The 23,116-nt window shown below is 37.3% G+C and overlaps 2 protein-coding genes across 3 annotated transcripts; both read right to left on the bottom strand.

Annotated features, from left to right (window-relative positions):
* Positions 1-139: 139 nt before the first annotated feature.
* On the bottom strand, positions 140-7,862 carry utp4 (UTP4 small subunit processome component). Of its 2 annotated transcripts, none has more exons than XM_039650504.2 (17): positions 7,724-7,862; positions 7,219-7,384; positions 6,886-7,074; positions 6,287-6,371; positions 6,115-6,204; positions 5,798-6,003; positions 5,201-5,372; positions 5,010-5,101; positions 4,817-4,913; positions 3,789-3,853; positions 3,041-3,163; positions 2,752-2,905; positions 2,191-2,297; positions 1,027-1,122; positions 749-934; positions 475-585; positions 140-380 (listed from the first exon to the last, which is right to left on the bottom strand). In XM_039650504.2, exons 2-17 carry the CDS (start codon positions 7,375-7,377, stop codon positions 264-266), a joined length of 2,049 nt encoding a protein of 682 aa, XP_039506438.2. In that variant the 5' UTR covers positions 7,378-7,384; positions 7,724-7,862; the 3' UTR covers positions 140-263. The 2 variants fall into 2 exon arrangements, with proteins under 2 accessions (XP_039506438.2, XP_039506440.2); XM_039650506.2 differs by having other exon boundaries at positions 7,669-7,809.
* An 850-nt stretch (positions 7,863-8,712) lies between these two features.
* Positions 8,713-21,520, bottom strand: wfdc1 (WAP four-disulfide core domain 1). The gene is made up of 7 exons (XM_089116367.1): positions 21,034-21,520; positions 11,570-11,765; positions 11,286-11,369; positions 9,861-10,001; positions 9,613-9,663; positions 9,455-9,516; positions 8,713-9,361 (listed from the first exon to the last, which is right to left on the bottom strand). The coding sequence occupies exons 1-6, from the start codon at positions 21,151-21,153 to the stop codon at positions 9,458-9,460; spliced, it is 651 nt and encodes a 216-aa protein (XP_088972493.1). The 5' UTR covers positions 21,154-21,520; the 3' UTR covers positions 8,713-9,361; positions 9,455-9,457.
* Positions 21,521-23,116: the final 1,596 nt, after the last annotated feature.

Below are 23,116 nucleotides of genomic sequence, written 5' to 3'. Positions count from 1 at the left end.
TTAAAGATTGGGCAATGGGCAGTCCAAAAGAATATGTTTTACAGACAAGTTGGTACTGGTTTTAGTTACTAATAACAACATCGATGTCAGAACATACCGAAAAATGTCAAACCTAAAGAGAAAAGACCAACACAGAAACTATGGTAAATTTCTTTTTAATACGGTCGCAGCAGTTTTTACAATGGGGGAAGAGGGGAAAATGTGCAGACTCTGAATAAAACACTTTCTCGCTGAGGCCACAAACATAAAAGGGAGATTTACTCTTAAGTGGCAAATCTCTTTTGTTTAATGGGTGCAGGCAACTGAGTAGATATGTCCACTAGAGGGCGCTCAACCACCACCAGAGACTGATCTGACATCAGCTCAACATGCAGTATCTCCTAAAAGACAGAAAGAGAATAAAAAGTAATTAATTTTCCAATCCAAAACTTCAGGAAAATGAAAAAACACAATGTACATGTTGGTCCCACACACCCGGAAGGTCTTGCAGACTTTGAAAGCATGGCTTTGAGATTTCCTCTTTTCCTTTGGGAGGCTCTTCAGAGTAAGCTGATTGAGGAATTGTGTCTTGACATCAGGAAGTGGCTAGAACAGACACATGCATTTTTTTAAAATTCATTTAAAAATGTAATTAATAATAGATGTAATTAATAATAATAGAAACAATTACAAACATTAATTCTAAGCGTGGCAAATGCTTTCTGAAGTCACTAAATGTGATGACAGAGCATGACTAAGTCAGCCTCACCAGGCTTTTATCAATGATGCAGAACATGTAGGTATCATGCAGGATGACATGGGATGGATTTTGGGGATTAAACATAACGTTGAGGCACGGTGTGTCTCTTTCCAGCCAGATATAATGTAGGCCATTCCTTTGCACCAATCTGCTCCAGTCAGTGTATTGTTTCCGCTCTATGGAAAACTCAAACATCTGTGGTGAACAAAAACGGATAAGATCAAGAAAAACAATCTAAGCCACTTCAAATCACATCTATGCAATTCAATTGAGGTCACCATAATTACCCGTTGATCTGCATGCATCATGAATAGACAGTTTGTTTCTGGGTGGATGGCCATGGCGCTGACAGCAGAACTGTATATAGGGACTTTGCAATGAAGCTGAAACATATGAAGTAATCGTTAAACATCAATCTCTCTTTTTATATATATAGTGATGGGGATAAGTTAGAACACCCATGCTAAAGTTGCCTAAAAAGAGGAAAAATACAACCTTTAAGGACACCAATTTTCTTTGCGTATGAATAATGTATATTAAATAAGTAAATAAATAAATGTTACTCCTTATAATACAGGGTGCCTAAGTCAGGAGACCCCAATGTTAAATTCCCATAGAGTCAGGCAGATTTTTATTTTTAAAGGCCCGTTATTTCATGGATCCAGGATAATATGCATCCTGATAATGCATATTATCCTTTGAAATTAAAATATCCCCACATCACACACCCTTCACCATACCTAGAGATTGGCATGGGGTACTTTCCATAAGATCATCTTTCAATGCAAATCAAACCAGCTATTAGACTAACTGAAATAAAACCATGTCTATATGGTGAAGGGTGTGTAATGACGTGGGGATATTTTAATTCCAAAGGCCAAGGGAACTTTATCAGGATGCATATTATCCTGGATCCATGAAATAAATGGCCTTTAAAAATAAAAATCTGATTGCCTCTATGGGAATTTAACATAGGTGTGTCCTGACTTGTGCACCCTGTATTTTAAGGATTAATATTTATTTATTTATGATACATTATTCATTCACAAAGAAAAAATCCGGACGAGCAACAATTTTACTCGGACAAGTGAATGGCAGATTTACTTACACACATACACTGGTAGGCAGTGGCCCACCTTACCTGGTGACCACATCTTGGTCCAATAGAATTTATAGTTTACCCACCTCTTCTTTTTCTGGCTGCAACCCTCTACTTTACACACATGAATTTGCATTTTCTTAAGCCTGAGGCTTGTTAAATCACTTTTGATGTGAAAGGGTCTTTACATTTGCCAAAAACAGAACTTTTTTGATATTATTAAACAAACAAGCAAGCCCAGAGCAGGTGAGAAAAAAAGTAATGTAAGGAAATATTTTCCATAACCTTTTAAGGGAGTAACACAATATTGTAAAGCATTCATTTTAAAAGTAACACTGGACATAAAACACACCTCCTTTGTATGCAGGTTGTAGACGTGAACCTCGTGGTCACTGTTAGCAGAAGCCAACCATTTGCCATCCTCGCTGGCAGCCAATAAGTGAATGGCCTGATGGGAACCTGTTACAGGAGGATAATCTTGTTACATACACACTTCTGTTTGAAGGTTTGGAGGCTTTAAAAAGTTTTTAAAAGGTCTCTTTTGCTCACCAAGGCTGCATTTATTTGATGAAAAAAAAAGTTAAACAATAATATTATTGTAATTTAAGGAAACTTAAGTGGTGGCAAAGCTAAATTCTCAGTATCATTACTCCAGTCTTCGGTGTCACATGACCCTTCAGAAATCATTTTAATATGCTGATTTGATGCTCAAGAAATATTTATTTTTGTCAACAATGTTGAAAACAGTGCTGCTTAATATTTTTTTCAGGATCCTTTGATAAATATGAAAAGAGCAGCATTTACTTAACATTATAATTGTCTTTACTGTTACTTTTGAACAAAATGCATTCATTTGGGAATCTGTGAAATTAATTTTCACAGCGGCCAAAAGATAAATCCATATAGTTCTCACCTGATTTGGGTTTAAGGGTGCCCACAAGCTTGCAACCTGATTGGCTGAGCAAGACCACATGCACTGATGACTTTGTAGAGGCAGAAAACAAATGGGAGGAGTCTGAGGAGAAGCAAAGCTTGGTTGAGCTGAGTACCTTTGGGATTTTGGACATCTGAATAAAGAAGAAAAAACAACAACTTTTTAATCAGTTTTCATTGGACCTTTATCTAAGGCCATCAGACACTTCAATATTCAAGGAGAGTCTATGCATTCTTTACCATGCTAGTTTTGTGGAAATCTACAGTACCTTGGTGATGCTGATGTTGTTGTTGTCGCAGTGTAGCCTGTAGAGCCCTAAACTGCTGGATGTGGAATATGCAATCCATTCCCCACAGGGAGATACGGCACTGCAGCGGATGTGATCCTCTCCCTGCAGATAAACATAACTTAATTCATTTCAGCAGCACTATGGATGTCACAACTCAACACAAACTGCAGAAAGTTATACAGATGACAATTAAAGCTACACTGTGTGATTTTTACCCCCATCTAGCGGTGAAAAGGTATATGACCTTCGAGTGAATATTAGTTTCTGTTCCTCTCAATTCTGATTTCGTTTTAACTCCTACGGTGGCCAATGTAGTCCAAGATTAACATGGCTTCCAGTTCGACCTCGTCCATGAGTGTTAACTCAAACGTAAACGCGAAAGGCAAAGCTTGAATTAACGGGCATGTCCCTCTTTGGCTAATGTACTTTCAAGATGGAGGGGCAACATGGCGACCGACATTAGAACCCCTTACCCGTATGTATTTTCAATGGCATATTATACACTCACGAGAATACTTTATTACTTGAACGAAGTAAATATACATTAATGAGCACATATATTTTTGAAAGAACTACGTGTTTTTGGCTAAGAATAAACAAAAAGAGTTACACAGTGTAGCTTTAAATATGGAGATTTTAATCTAAACCAATTGTAATGTTTAAAAAATATTCTCGTCATGCTTTAAAGAAAAAAAAATTACATTGATTTTCAAAGCAATAACAGTACCTTCACTTTCAAATGAAGCAATTTCTCTGGATTTCTTTTTACAAGTAAACTGCTTCCTGGTATACCTGAAAACAAAAGATACATAGATAATAAAATGAAGAGGAAAAAAAATGACATCTCTGAATGCTCCACATGAAAAGAAAGAGCGTTAGACGGATGGCTACTTTGAAGCAGCTCAAATGTATGATTTTTTAACAGTATGGCGTTTTTCAACTGCATGGTAAGGTACGGTAAGGAATGGCTGAATTGTGGTCAGTGAACAAAGTGCAGACGTTCCTCTCGTTGGTTGCCAAGGAGTGGATAAACTATAATGATCAGACTAAATCCCACCCACTTTGAAACAGTACTAACTGCAGTGTAAAAGCAAACCAAGCTAAAGCAAACCGAGCCGTGCTGAGCCGAGTCGTACCACACAGTGGAAAAGCGAAGCGACCCGAACAGTGCCGCGCCGAACCATATTGAGCCGTACCAGCAGTGGAAAAGCGCCATTAGTCACTACACGCACCACCTTTCAAAGGTTTGGGGTTGGCATAATGTTATTTAATGTGTTTGAATAAAGTATCTTATGCTCATCAAGGCTGCGTTTGAACAGTAATAAAGTGAAACAGTATTACAATTTAAAAATAACTTTTCTATTTTAATACACTTTAAAATGTAATTTATTACTGTGATGACAGCTGATTTTTTAGCATCACAACTCGAGTTGACAGTAAAACATTTATAATGTTCAAAAAGTTTTCTCCCTTCTAATAAATGTTGAAGAGTCTTTTGAACCTTTTATTTATCACAGAATCCTGAAAAAAAAAATGGCTTCCACAAAAAGATTAATTAGCACCAAATCAGCATATTAGTATGATTTCTGAAAGATCATGTGTAATTCCCACAATTCTATTTACATCGCTTCCTGGCTTTTGATTAACTTTTTATCATTCTAAAATGTGGGAAATGGTAATTGTAAAGAAAGATTAGGTGAGTTCAAACATCTAACTGGTAGTCAATATAAATATCACATTGAGTAACATCTTCACCTTGTCCTTCACTCTCTCCTAGTCTCCAAAGCTCCAAATGACCAGGGTACTGGAAAAGAATCAGGCCTGCATTTCTTGCACAGGACACCAGACTCCTCTGCAATGAAAAAGAGCAGAAAAAGTTTTAAGAGTCAATTACAAACACGTTTTCTATGTGCATGCCACAATTTCACAGTAACTTCACAATACTCACATGAGGAAAGATAATCTTCTGGAAGGCAGAGGCCGATGACTTCACTTCAATCTTGTCTAATAAAGGTCTCACGACCAGCTGTGTATCCATACCTGAGACGAGAAAGCTCTTTTAAACGAAAATACTTCAGACATGTGATGGATTGTGTAATGAAGGCAGATCTGTTCGAATCATCTAAAAAAAAAACCCACCTCCCGAAACCACAGCCGTGGTGATCTCCGCCACGGCTCTGACATCATGAGTGTGGTTCCTAAATGTTCTGGTTCTGACCCATTCTTTGTCATTCTTTTCCAGAACCGAAGAGATGAACTGGAACTGTACCACAAATCCTTCGGATGTCCCGGCCACAAAGCTGTCCTCATTCTGTCATTCAAGAGGGTACAATAAGAATTTTCCTTGTAGTATGTCATGTACTCTATATGTACAAGAATGCATTAAAAGAATCAAAGTGACAGTAAATACATAAAAAATGTTACAAAAGATTTCTATTTCTGTCTTTAAATTCACCAAATAATCCTGAAAAAAATGCATCATGGTTTCTACAAAAATATTAAACAGCATAATTGTTTTCAACATTAATAATAATAAGGAATGTTTCTTAAGCACCAAATCAGAATATTAGAATGGCACTGACACTGCTGAAAATTCAATTCAATATTACACTTTTTGCTGTATTTTTAATTAAATAAATACAGCCTCGGTGAACATAAGAGACTTCTATAAAAATATTTTAAAAGCTAGCCTATAAAGTCATGAATTTGACTGCAAATTCACAGCAATCTCCTCACCTGAGAGGCCGATAAAGCCAGCACGTCACATTTTGAAACATTATGGCTTTTGATTAGTGTACCAGTGTGATCATTCCACATTTTGACCATTCCCCCAGAGTCTCCACTGATGATGGTCCCATCCGAGAGGTAGACCACACACCACACCATGCACTCCTTACTGCGGGATATCCCCCTGTCAGTCAGCATTCTGTGAATAGACTGGCCTAAAAAAAAAAAAACATTTCACACATAACTACATTAAAGTTCTCCAGCTCATGTACTCATTCTACATGATTGCAATAAGGTGTTTTGGAAGAAAGACAAATTCTTTTTACCTGTCTCCACATTGAAAATCTGGATCATATCTATCATCCCAGCAGCTAATTTGGAGCCTGATGGGTGCCAGGACAGAGAGATGATGCGGCCTATGGAATAAGGTCGACAGATGTTTAAACGTTTTCTATTTTCTAATAAACTAACCATTCAAGACATGCATCTGAAACTCACCTTTCTGCCTGTCCAGATTTCTCTCAAACTGTATTGTGTCTTCATTCACGGCAAACAATTTCACAGTTCCGTCTTCACAACCAACCTACAAAAATGGACAATTCTTACTTATGGAATATAATATTTACTATAAGTGTATGTTTCATGTGCCCTCGTAGTCTTTAATCAAAATAAGTTCCCCTCCCTCTTGCACCAACATCTCTGATAATGCGTTTACTAGCATGAGGCAGGAGCGCGTTGCCTTCGGTGACGATGCTGAATGGAGAGTGACTGACAGCCGCAGCGGAGGGAAAAGTTTACATGATCTTGAATTTAATGACTTAAATATTAATATACATCTCACATTATACTATATAATGGCTTCAGAACACTTATAATATAGCGCACAAAAACATTATGGTGCTTTATAATGTTTTTGTGCCTTTTGTGGGGCTTAAAAATAACAGAATAGCATACGCAAAATATCAGATTTGGACCAGGCTCGTCTGACCGATACCCGATCCGGCAAAACAATCGGATCGGTGCATCCCTACTTGAGGGTGAGTTAATTATGGGATCATTTTTGGGTGAAAAAAAAACCTTAAAGAAAGCAAACCTACCGCTACGTGTGTTCCTTGTTGATTGCCTGTAATGGCCCAGATTGGCCCTCCATATGCATCTATGGTGTATTTCACTCTCTGGTTTATCAGGTCATACTCAGTTATCTGACCGTTTAGTCCTGCACTGAACAGACGCTCACCAACCCATGTCAGTCCTTCAATCCCACACTGCTCTCTGCCAGGGATGATCTGTGGACATAGGAAACATAGTTAAGCATCTTAAACACACTGTTTGCTGGTCAAAAACCATTGTTTCAACAGCTCTGGAACCAATATAAAGATGTCTATGATCACTGATTTGATAAATATGACAAAGCATTACTTAACGTGTACCTTTCCTTGGAAAAATCTGTCTGAACAGAGGAAAATCTCCACAGCTCCGTCCATCCTCGCCACTGCCATCGTTTCGTTCTGCTGGTTGAAAGCCAGGGCTCTGATTGCTGACGGCATGTAATCAAAGAACCGAACCCGGTGAACTTTAAACTCCCCCATCGCTGATCTGAAATATATAGACATCATAATAACATTGTTTTTGTCAAAGAAGCGGTAAGTTAATATAATGGTCAAGTAACGTTATTTGACTCAGTGTGAACTGGTCACTCGTGAAGAAAACTATACGAGGAGTTCATTTAACTATAAACGTAGCGTTACCCGTTTAAATATCAATATTTGTTAGAATATTTTTAAAAAGTGGCTCCCGTATCATGTTATGGTTTATTTCTGATGTGAGTGTGACTTAGGTTAACCAACTTTCTACTTATTTAGGTGATACAGCCTTAATACCGTATGATCCGAGAAGAACGGAATGCAATAACAAAATCCCAATCTCGTTTCTTACCCTCTTTTCGAGTGTATTTTATTCTCTTTCAGATGTTTATATTTCCACTTAGAAGTAAGTTAGTACACACGTTGTGCAGCAGGATCCACCACGTTGGTTACTCTTGACCCCGGAAGAGAAACCCACGCCTACCGAAAAGTAATTTCAAAATAAAGGTCCCGAAACAACACGAAACTAATTATAAGTAATTTTACATACAAGTTAATTCTATAATAAGAATATAATTACATGAATTAGATTATTAATGTTACATTTTTTTAAATATACTCATTCAAGATTCAAGAAAGCTTACACTAGCTTTGTAGCCTATTCTTCAAGAAACATTATCTCACTCTTTCATTCACTTGCAAATATTAAAAATTAACCACTTATAAAACAGTAAATAAAGTAATATAGAAATAAATAACATAAATAACGAAAACTTGTTGCCTATCTCTGATGTAGCCTACCTACTCCAGTCAACAAAACCATAAAGTCTTATAAATTTGCCTTTATGAATGTGAAATTTGGTCAAAATATAAATAAATTAAAAGCACTTTTCATCTTCATTAGTGAGGTATGTCCTGTCCCCCATGTACATTAGCCTATATGTACAGTTATTACAATAACTGGGTACAGTACTAATCTTGAACCCACCCCTAAACCTAACCTTAACCCAGTTACCGTACTTTCTTACTGTAGGTGTACACTGAAAATAAGTGCACCTATTGTAAAATAAAGTGCAACCATTAGTGAAGCTAGTATATTTTCCCATAAAATTGAGAGAGGAAATGTGTGTATTTTACACCACAATATTTAACAAAATAAATGCAAGATGGTTTCATTAAACATACTATTCATATTTATATAGCTACCTTTTTATTTTTTTAAAGTAAAGGTTTGCTGGATAAAATCTGTGAATAAAATTTGAAGAGGACATCTCTCTTCATTACATTCAAACCTCGCTTGTACCACGTATAAAAACATATCACGACAAAGATATATTTTGTCAACTGTTTTATTTGGAATTACAATGGAGTAATATGCAGCACCAATTTCAAATGTCTTGATTTATTAAAGACTGTGGTTTGTCCCACTTGTCAGACTCTTATAGCTTATCAGAGAGAAGTGGAGAAAACACAGACCTGGACAATGAGTCACAGTAAACAACAAATAACTGCAGTTTTGGATTGAAGCACCATATGAAAAACAAATATTTTACAGTGATGGAACACAGCTAGAATTGAACTGCTGTTTTGGTTATGGTCGAGAAAAAACACTTAAACACATGATTTTTTTTTTTTTTTTTTTTTTTTAAAGAAAAAAAGTTCAGACTCAGCAGCATAAAAACCACACAAAGTATTATTCTCAAAACTTTCAAATATAGTTAATTCTGAGGGAATGTGCTTTTTACCCGAAGCTATGCATACATAAGACAGATGAGCTCTTTGATCATTTCTGTTCGGTTTTTTGGCTTTTGTAAGAGGTAGGGAATTTTAACTTTCCATTTCTGTCTCCATATTAAGCAGCCATGGAAAATAGCACCAGATGTGAAATGATCTCTGGTTTAAGCTGAAGAGAAAGGCTTGTCCAGTTATGTTGGATTTGATGGGTGGGGTTACTACCGTCCTCTAAAATGGAACCCACATTCAGTCACCTAAATGAGAAAAAAAGATAATCCCTCTTGTAAAACAGAAATGACAAAAATCAGGATTCATATGCAATGGTAAAACTCAACTAAACCCAACTCACCTCTCAACCCAAGTGCTTGTGTGGATGTTTCTCATAGCTCACTGCATTGTTGGAGTTACTTCCTGATGAATAAAGATAAAATCATTGTCAGTATGGCTGCTTTTTATTCTCCCCCTTCCTACAGCTGAAACACAAAATAAATTGGTGGTCACACTGACCTAAATAATCCTTGTAATCTTTGAAGGACTTGTGTCTCAGGCTACGTCCATCTAGAGGGAGAACATTTAAATGAGTTTATATTTGATTTAAATGTATTAATTCAATCTGTTGTTGTATGTTGAATGTAATCTTGCTTAGGTGTTTACTGGAACAATGTTTATAACCACCATATAATGTAAACACATGTTTGAGTGGACAGAGGAATGGATGTATGAATCAACAATTGGATGGAGGAGCCATTTTAGACCTGAGTTTCCACGCTGTTTGATGCACTGGCCTCGGTTTGGGATCCCAGCAGAGGGGTTTCCTGGGTTTATGATGTGGCACTCGTAACCAGTTGGGCAGAGCAAAGGCTCATCTCCATCCTCTGTGGTGCTGCAGGCCTCAGCTACACAAACACAGAAAAGCAAGTCACTGGTTTATGCATATCTATTCAAACCAGTTTACCAATATATGTTATATATATATATATGTTGTATTATTATGGGAATATTGGTTTGAGCAGCAGAATGTTTTATCACAGGCAAAGTGTGCATATGTGTGTATACTGCCAGTAAACTACCTGCAGGTGGCAGTGTCACTGCTAGGGATGTATATACAGAGGGGTCAAAGTTTGGCTGCTAGAATGGGCCAGTTAGACCATTCTGGAGAGTTTTCACAGATATTATATATATTCCTCAAAAAATAAATAAATAAAATAAAATAAAAATGGCCAAACCCCTTAAACCCCCTAAAATGTTAGGTTTATATTTAAAAATCTTTGTCACGTGATCAGGGTTCCAATGTTGGTTAATGGTAACATGCAGATAAGCAAATACATCTTTTATATAGCATAACATAAAATATTAAATCTAAAAATTATTTAAAAAATAAATATAAAATAATTTTATATAAAATAAATAAATATTGTCTATAATATAAAATCAAATATATTATACATTATATTTATAAATTATAAAATATGTGTATGTGTGTGTGTTTATATGTATGTATTTGTTAATTATTTATTTATTATATATTTATTTATTTATTTGTTAAGTTATTTGTTTTATTTTAATATTTTTTATGATTTAATTATTTATTAGCCTTTCTCAATTTTCGAAATGTTCTTATTTCTAATAGATTTCTTGGTAGCACTTTATTTTATAGCCCTGTTACACATGTTCCATACATGTACTTATTATAGGAATTATAATAACTAGGTAATAACGAGGCACTAACCCCCTGAACTGATCCCTAAACCTAACCTTACCCTGTTACCTTGTATTGCTATACTTTCTAAGGTAAGTACACTGTAAGTAGCTGTATGTAGTGCATGTATACTGTAAAATAAAGTGCAACTGATTTTTGGACATGAATAGACATTAGTCAGGGTGGTGTTTTATTTAATTGTTGACAAGAATAAAAATGAGCCTGTTAGGTAGAAGTGTTCAGCTGATGAAACATCTTTCCAAAAACTTTCAGCAAAAACTCATAAACAGGCATAAACGCATAAAAAAACGCATAAAACAGGTTTGAAAGTTGTGAAAATTACATGTGATCTGCATGTGATTGCAGCACCTTGTTTTCATTCACGTTAAATTCAATACAATTCAAAACTCTAATATTGTTCCAAACAACAAATAATAGTGAGTCACTCTGTCCACTAATTCATTGATTAATCGATACTCACCCTGCAGAACCTCCTCTGGTCCATCTAAAAGCCAGCCGTTCCCTCCTAACCACCGCGGCTTGGGCTGAACCAACCAGTCCAGCACTGACCAAAAACAAATCAATACACATTATAAGCATGGCCAAAAGTACTCATGATTTACCTGACACACACCCTGCTCAGTAACTCACACCTCATGAGAGGATCAATTCATTGTAAAATCCATTTGCTCTGCTAAAGCAAATGTGTGTGTCTGTGGGGTTGCTTGTAGTGATTATTGAGCAGAACAAAGTGTGTTTTCTCACCGGGTGGAGGTTGCACTGACTCCAGGCAGGCGTAGATGCAGCCGTTGTAACAGCACCGTTTGTGTCTCTCACACTCAGAATCTGACCGGCAACCCGGCACCTCACAGGCCCGCTCGGGAAGCATCTGGGGCGGCGGGGGACAGCGGTCGTTCTTCTGGTGCTGAGTGGTCTGAGGATGGTTGGGGTACTCATAGTCCTGAGAGATAGATAACTTATGTAAGAGATAGTAGGGGAAAATAAACCATCACACAGGCTGATCAGGACCCGTCAGTGATTTCTGAAAAATGCTGGACTGCACCACAACACACTTAAGGCCAATTTATACTTCTGCGTCGAGGGTACGCAGTAGTGTACGGCCTAGGCTACGCACGTAGGCGATGCCGTCGTGAGCATTTATACTTCTGCTTTCAGGTCTTGGTTGCTCTGCAGTACTGCTCCGAAACGCTAGTTGGCGGCGGAGGGTTTTAATGTTCCACTGTGTTTAGATTCCTCGCGGCTAGGTTACTACAAGCAATGGCGACTGAAAGAGAGCGGATCATGTTGGAGTTGGAGCTTATTGAGGTGGAAAAACAGTTCACTTTAGTGAAATTACTAAAACTAAAAGGCAGAAACGAGAGAAGACGTCAGAGGAGATGGTACGTGCGGAAATGCGTAGGAGAAAATGCAATGCCACCAAGCCGACCAATCACAGATCTTGCGGTCCGCGTTGTTGCGGCGTGTAGTTACATTTTTGAGGAGGTGCGCGTCAGGCTACGGCGAAGGGTACGCGGTATGGTACGCGTCTGTGCGCCGTACCCTACGCAGAAGTATAAATTGGCCTTTATAGCCAATCAGCAGTAGGGGGCATGTCCACAGAGAGTGAGCAAGAGGGAAATTTGAAGAAAAACTGTAGAAAGAGAGGTCGCTGAGAGACATTACAATAGAGAAAAGGTCAGAGGAACATCTTATGATCAGGCGAGAGCTTTAAGACCTGCGTTAATATTAAAACAGCTTTCCAGCGTTAGAGAGACCTGCCGGTAAGCGGGACGGCCTGAAAACGGACACAGAGTTTGCTTTGTTTTTGATTCATACGTGAACATCAGTTTTTCTATGTTACACAGAACCAAAATATGCTGTTGTTGTAATGTTAGATGTAACAGGACAGGTTTAATTGTCATTATTTGTCTGGAGCCGGTATGCTGCTGCCGAATAACAACAAACTCTTGTGTTGTGTACTGTGTGTTCGTATTTTGTTCTTCCTTGTCGTTCGTGAGGTATCTTTAATTCATTTTTTACTTCTCTTCACGTAAGGAGACATCCACGCTTGCATTTTGTGTTTGTGCAATGAGCAATGAAGGGAGGGCTGTGTTTGTTTGGGTTGATTTCAAATATTAGCAGTGTTTCTAAGAAATCAATTAAAAATAATTTTTTTGTGTATTTTATTGTATTTTAGTTCGTTTTTTTTAAAATTCATTTATGGTTATAGATTTAGATAATATCTAATAAGAAAAGGGAAAAACTTCGCAATCGCCCTAAGCAGTGTTATACGCGAGACACAAAAGTAGCACTGGTTTTAGTTCCCTGGAAGAGCTGTCAGAAATGCAGTGTTTCCAAGGACAAAGTTTTATGTCTCGTATAGCTGTGACACTGTTTTCTCTGATTTAGCGCTGTTATTATAACCAATATAACAGGAACACTGTTAAGGAACATAATACCTCTCATACAGATGCTGGCTAAGGAAAAAGGCTTTTTATCCAATCTGGGCCTTTCTACTCTATAGTTTTCTTCCTCCCATGGGTTCTTCAATGGGCTCATAGATCTGCCTGAGCCAGGTTTCAGTTTGCACTAGAGGTACTCTTTAGGGGTGAACTCTATTCTGAGAGCCCTCCTCCATTCTCTCGCTCTTTCTTTTTTTTTTTTGTACACCCTTTATTACCGTGGCCAAGTATATACTAAAATGCTGCTGAAAATCCAGCCCAGATCGGTTTAAAATGCAGACTTGTAGAGCTTCATTCTTCTTCAGAGAGTCTTTTATTACAGTCGAAATGTGGCTGTGATTTTGTTTGCTAATTAAATTATGGGTTTGTGAACTGCATGCATCTTAAAAACTCAGCATGTTCACTTGGCAAGTTTGGAGCTTAGCTTTCAAACAGACTTTTAAAATAAAAGCAAATGGCATGAGCCCATTGCGGTTGTTTTTGCAATTAGATTAGATTGTCTTTTTACAGAGTAGAAGAGCACACAGGGTCAGTAAGACTTAATGTGAAGTCTCTTTTGCTCACCAAGGCTGCAATTATTTGATTAACAATGTGTTACATATTAAGACCATTTAAAATAACTATTTTCTGTTTTGATATGGTTTTATTTTATTCCTGTGATGGTGGAGCTGAATTTTCAGCATCCTTATTCCACTCTTCAAGAGTCACATGAGTATTCATTAATTTGAATATGCCGATTTGATTCTCAATTCTTATTATCAATGATAAAACCAATTTATCAAAACATTTATCTGAAATATGTAAAAGGCAAAGTCTTTACTCTCACATTTATTTAATCCTGGTTAGAATCATGCCTTTGTTTATTTAACATACAGATTATATTTCCTCAAGAGGAAGTGGAAGTGTGCTCTTCCTGTCTGGAAGGTCCCCCGATGCTAAACTGTATATGTCTTTCTGCTTATCTCTCTCAAATTCTCTGTCCCTGCTTGTAAGATATCAAAACAGTTTGTTCCGGTCCTCTGCTTTGATCTGACAATGATGCTAATATTTCAATTAACAACACAGGATTGATGTTTGACAGTTTGATGCTGCTTTTGCTAGTTTCTTAAAGGGGCCATATAATGCCATTTTTCTACATATTAACTAATTTTGTAAGTTAATATGAATGTCTAGGGTCTAAATGAAAACTTTGTAATATACCTTTATTAAAAATTATCATTAGTATTTTAAGAAAATATTAATTTTACCTGGTCAAAAACACCTCTGTTTTCAGCACGCCGTTTCAGTGCATATGCCTTTAAATGATAATGAGCTTTGCTCACTCCGCACCTCTGTTTTGATGGCGTTTGATACAACCATAGACTGTAAAAAATATGGACAAAGCCTCTGTGATGTCACCCATAGACTCTCTGAAGAACGGGGTTGAGGCTGTTTATGGGGGGTATGGGCGGCGCCATACTGGAAAATCTTGGGAAATACAAGATACAAAAGTTTCAGAAAGGATACAGAGGTGGTATGATGTGTTGTGTCAGATCATGGCCGAGACGTCAAATTCACTCGGCGCAGCCCGTTATCAACTGTCAATCAAAGTTAACCGCCCTTATTTGTTATCTAAATACGTCCTAAACTAACGAATTAGAAAAAAATGTACTCCCCTCGCAGTTGTCAGGCATTCGGAACATATTAAAGATTACAATAAAAGTCCATGGGACCAAACTGTAAACATATGAATTTATGCTGTGAAAATTGAGATTTTAACATGATATCCATGGATATTTGCTCCCTTTTGGGACCGGCTTCAAGCGGATTTGAGATGTATTGCAGTTTTTCGCACTTCCGGGTAGGCTTCAGCTTTCAGATTAGAATGTTGTCGCCTGGATATACAACGCACGTGGAGTGTTGCCTTGACAACAGTTGAAGGTATATTTTAGAGAAAGAATGACAGCAGGAGTCTCTGAGGACACATCTGTGCAACCGTATCAATCTGAACCGGAGTCGGACCCGGAACAAGATGACGGCCGCAAAGAATTTCGAAAACTAAGGCTCAAACAGGACGTTTCTGAATGCTGTGTGTTTACTGATGTATACGTTAGTTCGTTGACAGATTGACGTTACAACTAATGGTCATGAAAAACTTTTTTCCGCGATTTGCAAAGATTAATATAAAGGTTAATAAAACTTTACACTCACTTCTTCTGGAGGTGCAGCGGGAACATAAATAGTCGCCACCGATTCTTTTTTCAGGAGCAGCTTCATAGCAAAATCAGCTTTATAATTACCCTCGTTTATAAATCAGTCTTCTGGTGAGAAAGGATGCGCTTAAACATGAAAGCATTGACGTTGCTCGTGGGGAATATTACCTTCGAAACAAAACTCAGCCACTGCGTCTTCAGCGGTTCGGATTTAGGAACATCAAAATGACTGCTGTGTTCGTTATTACCGAAGAAAGAACACCACAATCGCTTAGACAGCGTATCAACAATGACGGACTATGATGACAGCTCGCTCAGGGTGGGTCTGTGTTGAAATGCTGCTGTCAATCAACAATTGTGGGAGGGGCGTCCGTTTTATTGACGTCACAAAAATGAATGGCTCAATTTCGAGGCCGGGGAAAACATATAAGGAGATTAAAACAAAAACACTGGATGGACTTTTTATCATTATATGATGGTTGTGTACTGGCACTGCCAACACACATTTCAGTACAATCAACTTGTAAAACTCCATGTACCATTTTATCACCCCTTTAACACAAATGCAAGCAAAACATTCGAAAAGAGGTGTGTCCTTGTCTGGTGAAAAATGTGTGCACTATTAACTAAAAGCAGCCTATTATTTTAATTTCACCAATGCTGGTTTAAGCACTGCAAAATTACACTCCCTCATCCCTCCAGAGGCCACATAACATCCTTTACTTCCCATGTAAATTGTAACTCCACCCTGTTACTGCTCAACATCCTTCAAGTTCACTGAGTTGAGGCCCCTATTAGTATGAACAATAAGATTTGAACTAAATACATGTTGACATACTTAGCACTCTGTAGAGTGGCCTTCTAAGCAATCATTAAGATAATTATGAGAGGAAAACTAAATAGCCCCCTTTCCTCTCTCTCTCCAAGTTCCTCCATTGTGCTGTGATTTAAGTCTAGACGTCTGCATGTTAATTTCCTGCTGAGTTCTGGGTATTTTACAGCTTCTTAGGTGCTTCAGAGGCTTGGCTCAGTCTTAGTTGAGCTAAATGGAGTGAGTAGGATGGGGTCTGTATGATTGGCAGATCTGAAGATGGGAACCGAAAGCTTGATGAGCTAGGGTTAAGGTCACTTGTTTTAGTGTTTCAACTCTTTTCCTGATAAACTATTTCCCGATTGAGGTTGGTTGAGGTAAATAAACTGTACATGAGAAATGATTTTTTTCCCTTCCCCTTAAACTTATTGTAGTACTGTATAACACCACCCAAATCACCCTAGCAATGCCCTAGCAACCACCTAGAACACACTAGAAACTGCTTATAGTAGCCACAAAGTAACTAACACCCTGGAGACACCCGGATCACTCCAGCAATATCAATGCCTAACAACCCAGAAAACTGCCTAGAATACCCTAGCAACAATACCTTGAGTTTTACCATGGCAAGCACCACTCTCGTTTTCTTCAGAAACTTTCAAATTGTTTTATGTTATACAATATTCGACTCAGTGTTATTTAGGCAACAACTTTTTCTTACAGTGTAATGGGCAAAATTTCTGGTAACACTTTAGAATACGGTTCCTATTAAAGGGTTAGTTCACCCAAAAATGAAAATTCTGTCAGTATTTACTCACCCTCATGTTGTTCCAACCCCGTAAGACCTTCGTTCATCTTCGGAACACAAATTAAGATATTTAAGATATTAAGATCGCTCCTGCATACAGTCCATAGGCTTCTTGAGGGACTGGCTCTTGCTGTCCTCGAAAAGTCATTAAAGACATCGTTAAAATAGTCCAAGTGACTACAGTGGCTCAATCTTAAGTTTATCAAACGACGAGAACACTTTTGTGCGCAAAAAACAACAAAAATAACGACTTTATTTCAACTATTCGTTTATTTCTCCCTCTGCGCGAGTCAGGTTACTAGTTTAATAGCGTAAGCTTCTGTTATTGTACGTCACACGCATCACACACACATGACCAGCATCAGCCAATAGTGAGCCTACGTGTGACGTAGCTACGCAATCACACTACGTTAACTGACTTACAGGCTCATGGAGAAGGAAGTGATAGTTGAAATAAAGTCGTTATTTTTGTTGTTTTTTTGCGCACAAAAGTGTTCTCGTCGTTTGATAAACTTAAGATTGAGCCACTGTAGTCACTTGGACTATTTTAACGATGTCTTTAATGACTTTTCGAGGACAGCAAGAGCCAGTCCCTCAAGAAGCCTATGGACTGTATGCAGGAGCGATCTTAATATCTTAAATATCTTAATTTGTGTTTCGAAGATGAACGAAGGTCTTACGGGGTTGAAACAACATGAGGGTGAGTAAATACTGACAGAATTTTCATTTTTGGGTGAACTAACCCTTTAACTACTGTATTATGAACTAACAAGAAACTCTGATTAACGAATTAGTAAGTAATAGCGCACAGAATTCCCACAGAAGTATGTAGTAACACTTTCATCTGCGCACTACTTACTAATTCGTTAATCAGAGTTTTTTTAGTTACTAGATTGTTAATAAACTTTTTCAGTAGTTCGAAGCATTGAAAAAAATAGTAGTTATTGATTAGTTAATAGTGAAGTACCACTTTCATCTGTGCGCTATTACTTACTTAAGTTCATTAATCAGAGTTTCTTGTTAGTTAATACTAGATTGTGTTACTTATTGGTTCTAGTGTAGTTATTCATTAACAAAGGAACTGTATTCTAAAGTGTTACCAAATTTCTTAATGAAAAGTGCACATAGGCTATTTTATCTAAACATTGCAGATGGGCATGGGAATATAGCCTCTGCATCTATAGATTTTTTTTTTTCAACTGTTAGACATGTTTATGTTTCATTTTCTGGTGAAACTGCTATTTCTATCTCAGCTGACTGGGATTAATGTTGAACTGCATCAGAACACATGACTGCAGCGTTAGCTTGAACTCATGTTGGGTATTAGCTGGAGTTAAACACCACTACAGTCAAGTTCTTCTTCAAGACTTTATACTTATAAAGATGATTCCCTAAATGACTGTCATGAAGTTAGCTTAGGACAACAAGAAGCTTCCAACAAGTTCCAGGGTGTTAATCAAATACTTTAAGTTCCAAATGAATAAATATCTTGCAAAAACTAAAAGTGTATGATTATCCTCTTGTAAATGCTATTTATGGTGCAAAACATTTACAGCTCCATCAAGTTTGAAATAACCTGCCATGCAAGCAGATACTCCACTGTAGATTTAGAGTCTACTAGCAAATAGAACCTGAAAGAGGAAGACAGACACTTCGCATCGCCTCAGGACGTTGTTGACAAGTTGCTCTAAAACATCTGTCATCATCTCTGTCAGCGTTTGAACCGTTCGCCCTTGGCTTGTTAATCGTCACTGTGGATCTCAGATATTGATGGGGTTGTGAGGATACAGCAGAGCTGAGATGACCACTCACATGCCTTTACATGTCCTACAGAGACACAGACTGAGCTGTTATATGCTGAAAAAAGTTGATTCCACGTTAGTCTTTTGTAATCGCTATCTTTACAAAGATGAATGAGTGTTCAGCTTTATAATCATTCTGTTTTACTTTAGCAATCCAAACCCTACAAAACAAGCTCATGGATTGATTACATTCTGATTCAGAGTAAAACAGTCACAAGCATTTTTAAGCAAATGCTTTGAAAGGATTAATAGCCCATGGTTGTTCGCAGTCATGAGTGAGCTGGGAGCCAGCTGGACAATGATGGCTTTTGGACTGATTCAGGCCCACCCAGAAAATACAGAATGCTGGCTCGAACCCACTTTCTCTCTACTCCAAAAAACAAAACAAAAAAACAAAAAAAAAAAACAGCTCATCTACTTTTCTAACTCCTGTTATTGCTGTTTTTTTTTATTAAGAGAGGTCACATAAGTGGAATGATCTCAATATCCCTCATTGTGAACCTATTAGGATTCATTGAGCACTGTATACTGTGTCTATATACCCATGCTTCATCATGCAGTTCACACCAAGAAAAAGAAAGAGAGGACAGTTAGGGAATATAGCAGATGTTACTTGTCATAATGCCTAATGGAATGATAAATTAACAAATAAAAATGAATGAGCGGACTTTTAAAGACAAAATCAAAAAGTAGACAGCTCACTTAACATGATACAAATATGAATTACGAGAAGGTTACTTTGGGCACGCTTCATTTCCTATGGACGGATCCGTTTGTAAATCTTGTCAATCGTGAATTCCACAGAGGAGCCGTATAATGAGAATAACTCTTGAATGCAGTAAGTTGGGAAGGGATATCCATCCGGCACAAATTCCACCGTGCCATCCCTTGTTAATTGTTATCAATCAAATGTAGACTTATCGGGATTAATGAGCAGAGGGTCAGAATCCTGCTGCCTAAAGTCCTTGTGCTTCTGTTGCACACACAATACATATACTGTCTGATTATTCGAGCGTAAGCACAGCAACTCTGGAGTCACAGAGACACAGTGTATTCATTACTCACCCCCACTGTGGACCTAAAAGTCTCACAGATGCCATCCTCTGCCTACACTACCAACAAAGGGCCAAAAGAGTACCGTCCATGGCATTACCATTTTCCCGATCAAATGTATGAATATGGTATGACATGGTATCATGCCATTTTTTAAACATGTACCATAGTACTATGAAAATACCATGGTATATCATTATGGTTGGTACCAATCACTACCTTGATACCAAAATATGGTATGAACATGACAATCATGCAATTATCACATCAGATTGCATATTTGCACATGTATTTGAATTAATAGGAAAAAATATATAGATAAATACAAATATAAAAGATAGTATAATTATAAATGGATCTTTTTTCTTGCCCAGCACTAAAATATTTTCCATTCCATTCAAAAAGTGCCAAAAAAGTTACACTTTTAATGTACTTTTTGTAATAGCTTAGTAATACCATATTTTTGTATGTACACCATAGTGCCATGCAATATCATAATAAATACGGTGAGTGAATAATATCATTCAATACCAGTATACGGTAAGTACCGGTAAGTTTTATGTTTATACTTTTTAAAACGTATTACATTTATCAAAAGTAAAATACATTTATAGTGTTACAAATGGTTTCTATTTCAAATAAATGCAAAATATAACACAGTTTCAACATTGATATTTATAAGAAATGTTTCTTGAGCACTAAATCATCATATTAGAATGATTTCTGAAGGATCATGTGACTCTGAAGACTGGAGTAGGCCTAATGATGTTGAAAATTCAGCTTTGCCATCACAGGAATAAATTACATTTTCAAGTATAAAAGAGTTATTTTAATTTTATTTCACAATATTAAAATTGTTTCTGTATTTTGATCAAATAAATGCAGCCTTGTTCAGAATAACAGACTTCTTTCAAAAACATAAAAACAATTCTTGATAACAGACTTCTTTCAAAAACAGTGTACATTAGTGTACTATATTTCTTCAAAAAAAGTGGCCGCTTATCAAATAAATGCAGCCTTGATGAGTATAAGAGGCGTCTAGTGTCAGTCAAGTGCGTGCACCCACACACACACACACACACACACACACACACACCTCACCTTTTGGTTGAGTCCCCTCTTCCTGATCATGCGTGCATTCCCTGAATCAGATGCCAACAGCAGAAAGAAATAGATCAGCACAACTGGCACAAACCCAGTCCGGATTTGACAGCCCGGCATGGTCCCGCTCTTTCAGCCTGATGGTCCTTCTTTTCTCTCAGTAATCCTCAGACTTTTGAAGTTGCTCCCACCGTTCAAAACTTTCTTGTTGGACGTTTTTATGTTGTGACTTCCTCCAGCATTTATGCGTTTAAGGTCTCTGTCCTGTTGTGGTTACATAAATTCTTCTACAGGAAAGTTTAGTGCCATGAAGAGGAAAAAAAAAACCTGCAGAGAATGGACACAAAGAACACCACAGCAGGAGTGAGTGAAGGAGAATTCAAAGAAAAAGAAAGAGAAAAAGAGACAGCTGTCTGTGCAGCGGTTATTCTGAGGAGAGGGTTAAATGTGTCTACTGACACGAAAAGCACATGGTTACTCTGAGAGAGGGAGGGAATGAGAAAGAGAGGCAGGGCGAAAAAGACAAGAGTTTTTTTCTTAGACTTGTCATTTTATGAGTTTTCAGCCCTGATACACAAACAGCCTACTTAATATACAAAATACTATACAAAAGTAGTACAGTAGAAAATCTTATCCTTCACATATTTCCTTTTGTCTGAAGGAAATGTTATTCCATTATACTGATCCCATGTGATCTGTGAGTGTGTGTGTGTGTGTGTGTGGATGTGTTCATTTCCATGGGAAAAAAACAGAATGGGTAGACAAGCAGAAAGAATGAAAGCATGTGGTGAATTCTGAGGAAGGGGCCACTAGTCTTTGAAATTTCACGTTCCCTCCTAAAGTAGGACATCCCGCCTCCTGCCCCACACTCTCTGTACGCATGTGTACCCCTGCTACAGGGGCTGGGGGGAAAAAAAATCCAGAAGGAATGCCAAGTCCATTTTAACCTTTAACACCCCTGCTTTTACTGGATGCAGACACTTGTGTGATTATTTTAGGGGTTAGAAGACATATATGCTAACAGAATATTCCCAAAGTGAAAGAAAATGATTCCAGAAATTGTATTATATCCCAGGTAATCTGTAAAAAAAAAAAAAAAAAAATCACATGTTTTTTTTATGTCATGTCTTAAATTTTAGGTATATGTTGTTATATTAAATGAATGCAGCTTTAGTACAAGTTTTTATTACAAGTGTCATTAGTCTAGTCAAGTATGAACTTTAGATTAGAGTTATTAAGCTATAAAGCAATTACTTTATTTGAACTTGCATTAAATACATTAATGTAAAAATCACTAGTTTGTGTAACCTGTTGGTTTGAATATTGGTCTGAATGCTTAATTTTATATGTGAAATTTGTGATAACTTGATTTACGTTCATTTTAGATCACAGATTTTTAATAAACTGGCAAGGGACAATATGAAAATTAGTCTTGCTTCTGTTAAATGAATTAATGAACAAATTAATCTCCACCCCCTCCCCCCACATAAAATAAATGGAATATTTTTCTATGGTCCAGTCCTTTACACTCAAATTCACATAAACTTGAAGGATTAATGAATAACAAACGTAAGAAATAATGACTCGTGAAAAAAAGATCTGCATAAAAACACCTGCATGGCATGACTACAATAAGTGAAGTGAATGCACATGTGTCATCTGATGCGCAGCTGTTCTGATTCTTTTGATCTCTGATTTTTGTAAAGCTTTGATACAATCAATTTTGTCTCCAACCAACGATCAGCAAAGATCAGTCTGGGAACAGAGCATGTTTATAATGATCATCTGAACTGCCCTCTTTCTAAGCATCTGTCGAGTAAACAAGAAACACGTGACTGTAAAATTCAAGCTGTTGTGTGAGAAAGACCTACAAGAAGTATTATGTGCTGTGTTGTTTAAAGCTACACTGTGTGATTTTTACCCCCATGACGATCCAGTGAATATTAGTTTCTATTCCTCTCAATTCCGATTTCGTTTTAACTCCTACGGTCGCCAATGTAGTCCAAGATTAACATGGCTTCCAGGTCGACCTCATCCATGAGTGTTAACTCAAACGTAAACGCGAAAGGTGAAGGTTGCATTA

This window comes from Pimephales promelas, chromosome 10 (genome assembly GCF_988280905.1).
Source record: "Pimephales promelas chromosome 10, fPimPro1.hap1.1, whole genome shotgun sequence".
Lineage (NCBI taxonomy): Eukaryota > Metazoa > Chordata > Actinopteri > Cypriniformes > Leuciscidae > Pimephales > Pimephales promelas.
This window is presented reverse-complemented; position numbering and strand designations above follow the sequence as displayed.

What these genes read in the sequence shown, in the direction of transcription:
- utp4 (XM_039650504.2), bottom strand. Translation starts at nt 7,377, where the DNA reads ATGGGGGAGTTTAAAGTTCACCGGGTTCGGTTCTTTGATTACATGCCG. An exon ending in TGCTTCATTTGAAAGTGAAG is followed by an intron (nt 3,164 to 3,788) that starts GTACTGTTATTG and finishes GTTTATCTGCAG; the next exon opens with GGAGAGGATCACATCCGCTG. An exon ending in CACCCTTAAACCCAAATCAG is followed by an intron (nt 2,298 to 2,751) that starts GTGAGAACTATA and finishes CTCCTGTAACAG; the next exon opens with GTTCCCATCAGGCCATTCAC.
- wfdc1 (XM_089116367.1), bottom strand. Translation starts at nt 21,153, where the DNA reads ATGCCGGGCTGTCAAATCCGGACTGGGTTTGTGCCAGTTGTGCTGATC. An exon ending in GTCAGTGCAACCTCCACCCG is followed by an intron (nt 11,370 to 11,569) that starts GTGAGAAAACAC and finishes GTTTTTGGTCAG; the next exon opens with TGCTGGACTGGTTGGTTCAG. An exon ending in CAAACAGCGTGGAAACTCAG is followed by an intron (nt 9,664 to 9,860) that starts GTCTAAAATGGC and finishes TTCTCCCTCTAG; the next exon opens with ATGGACGTAGCCTGAGACAC.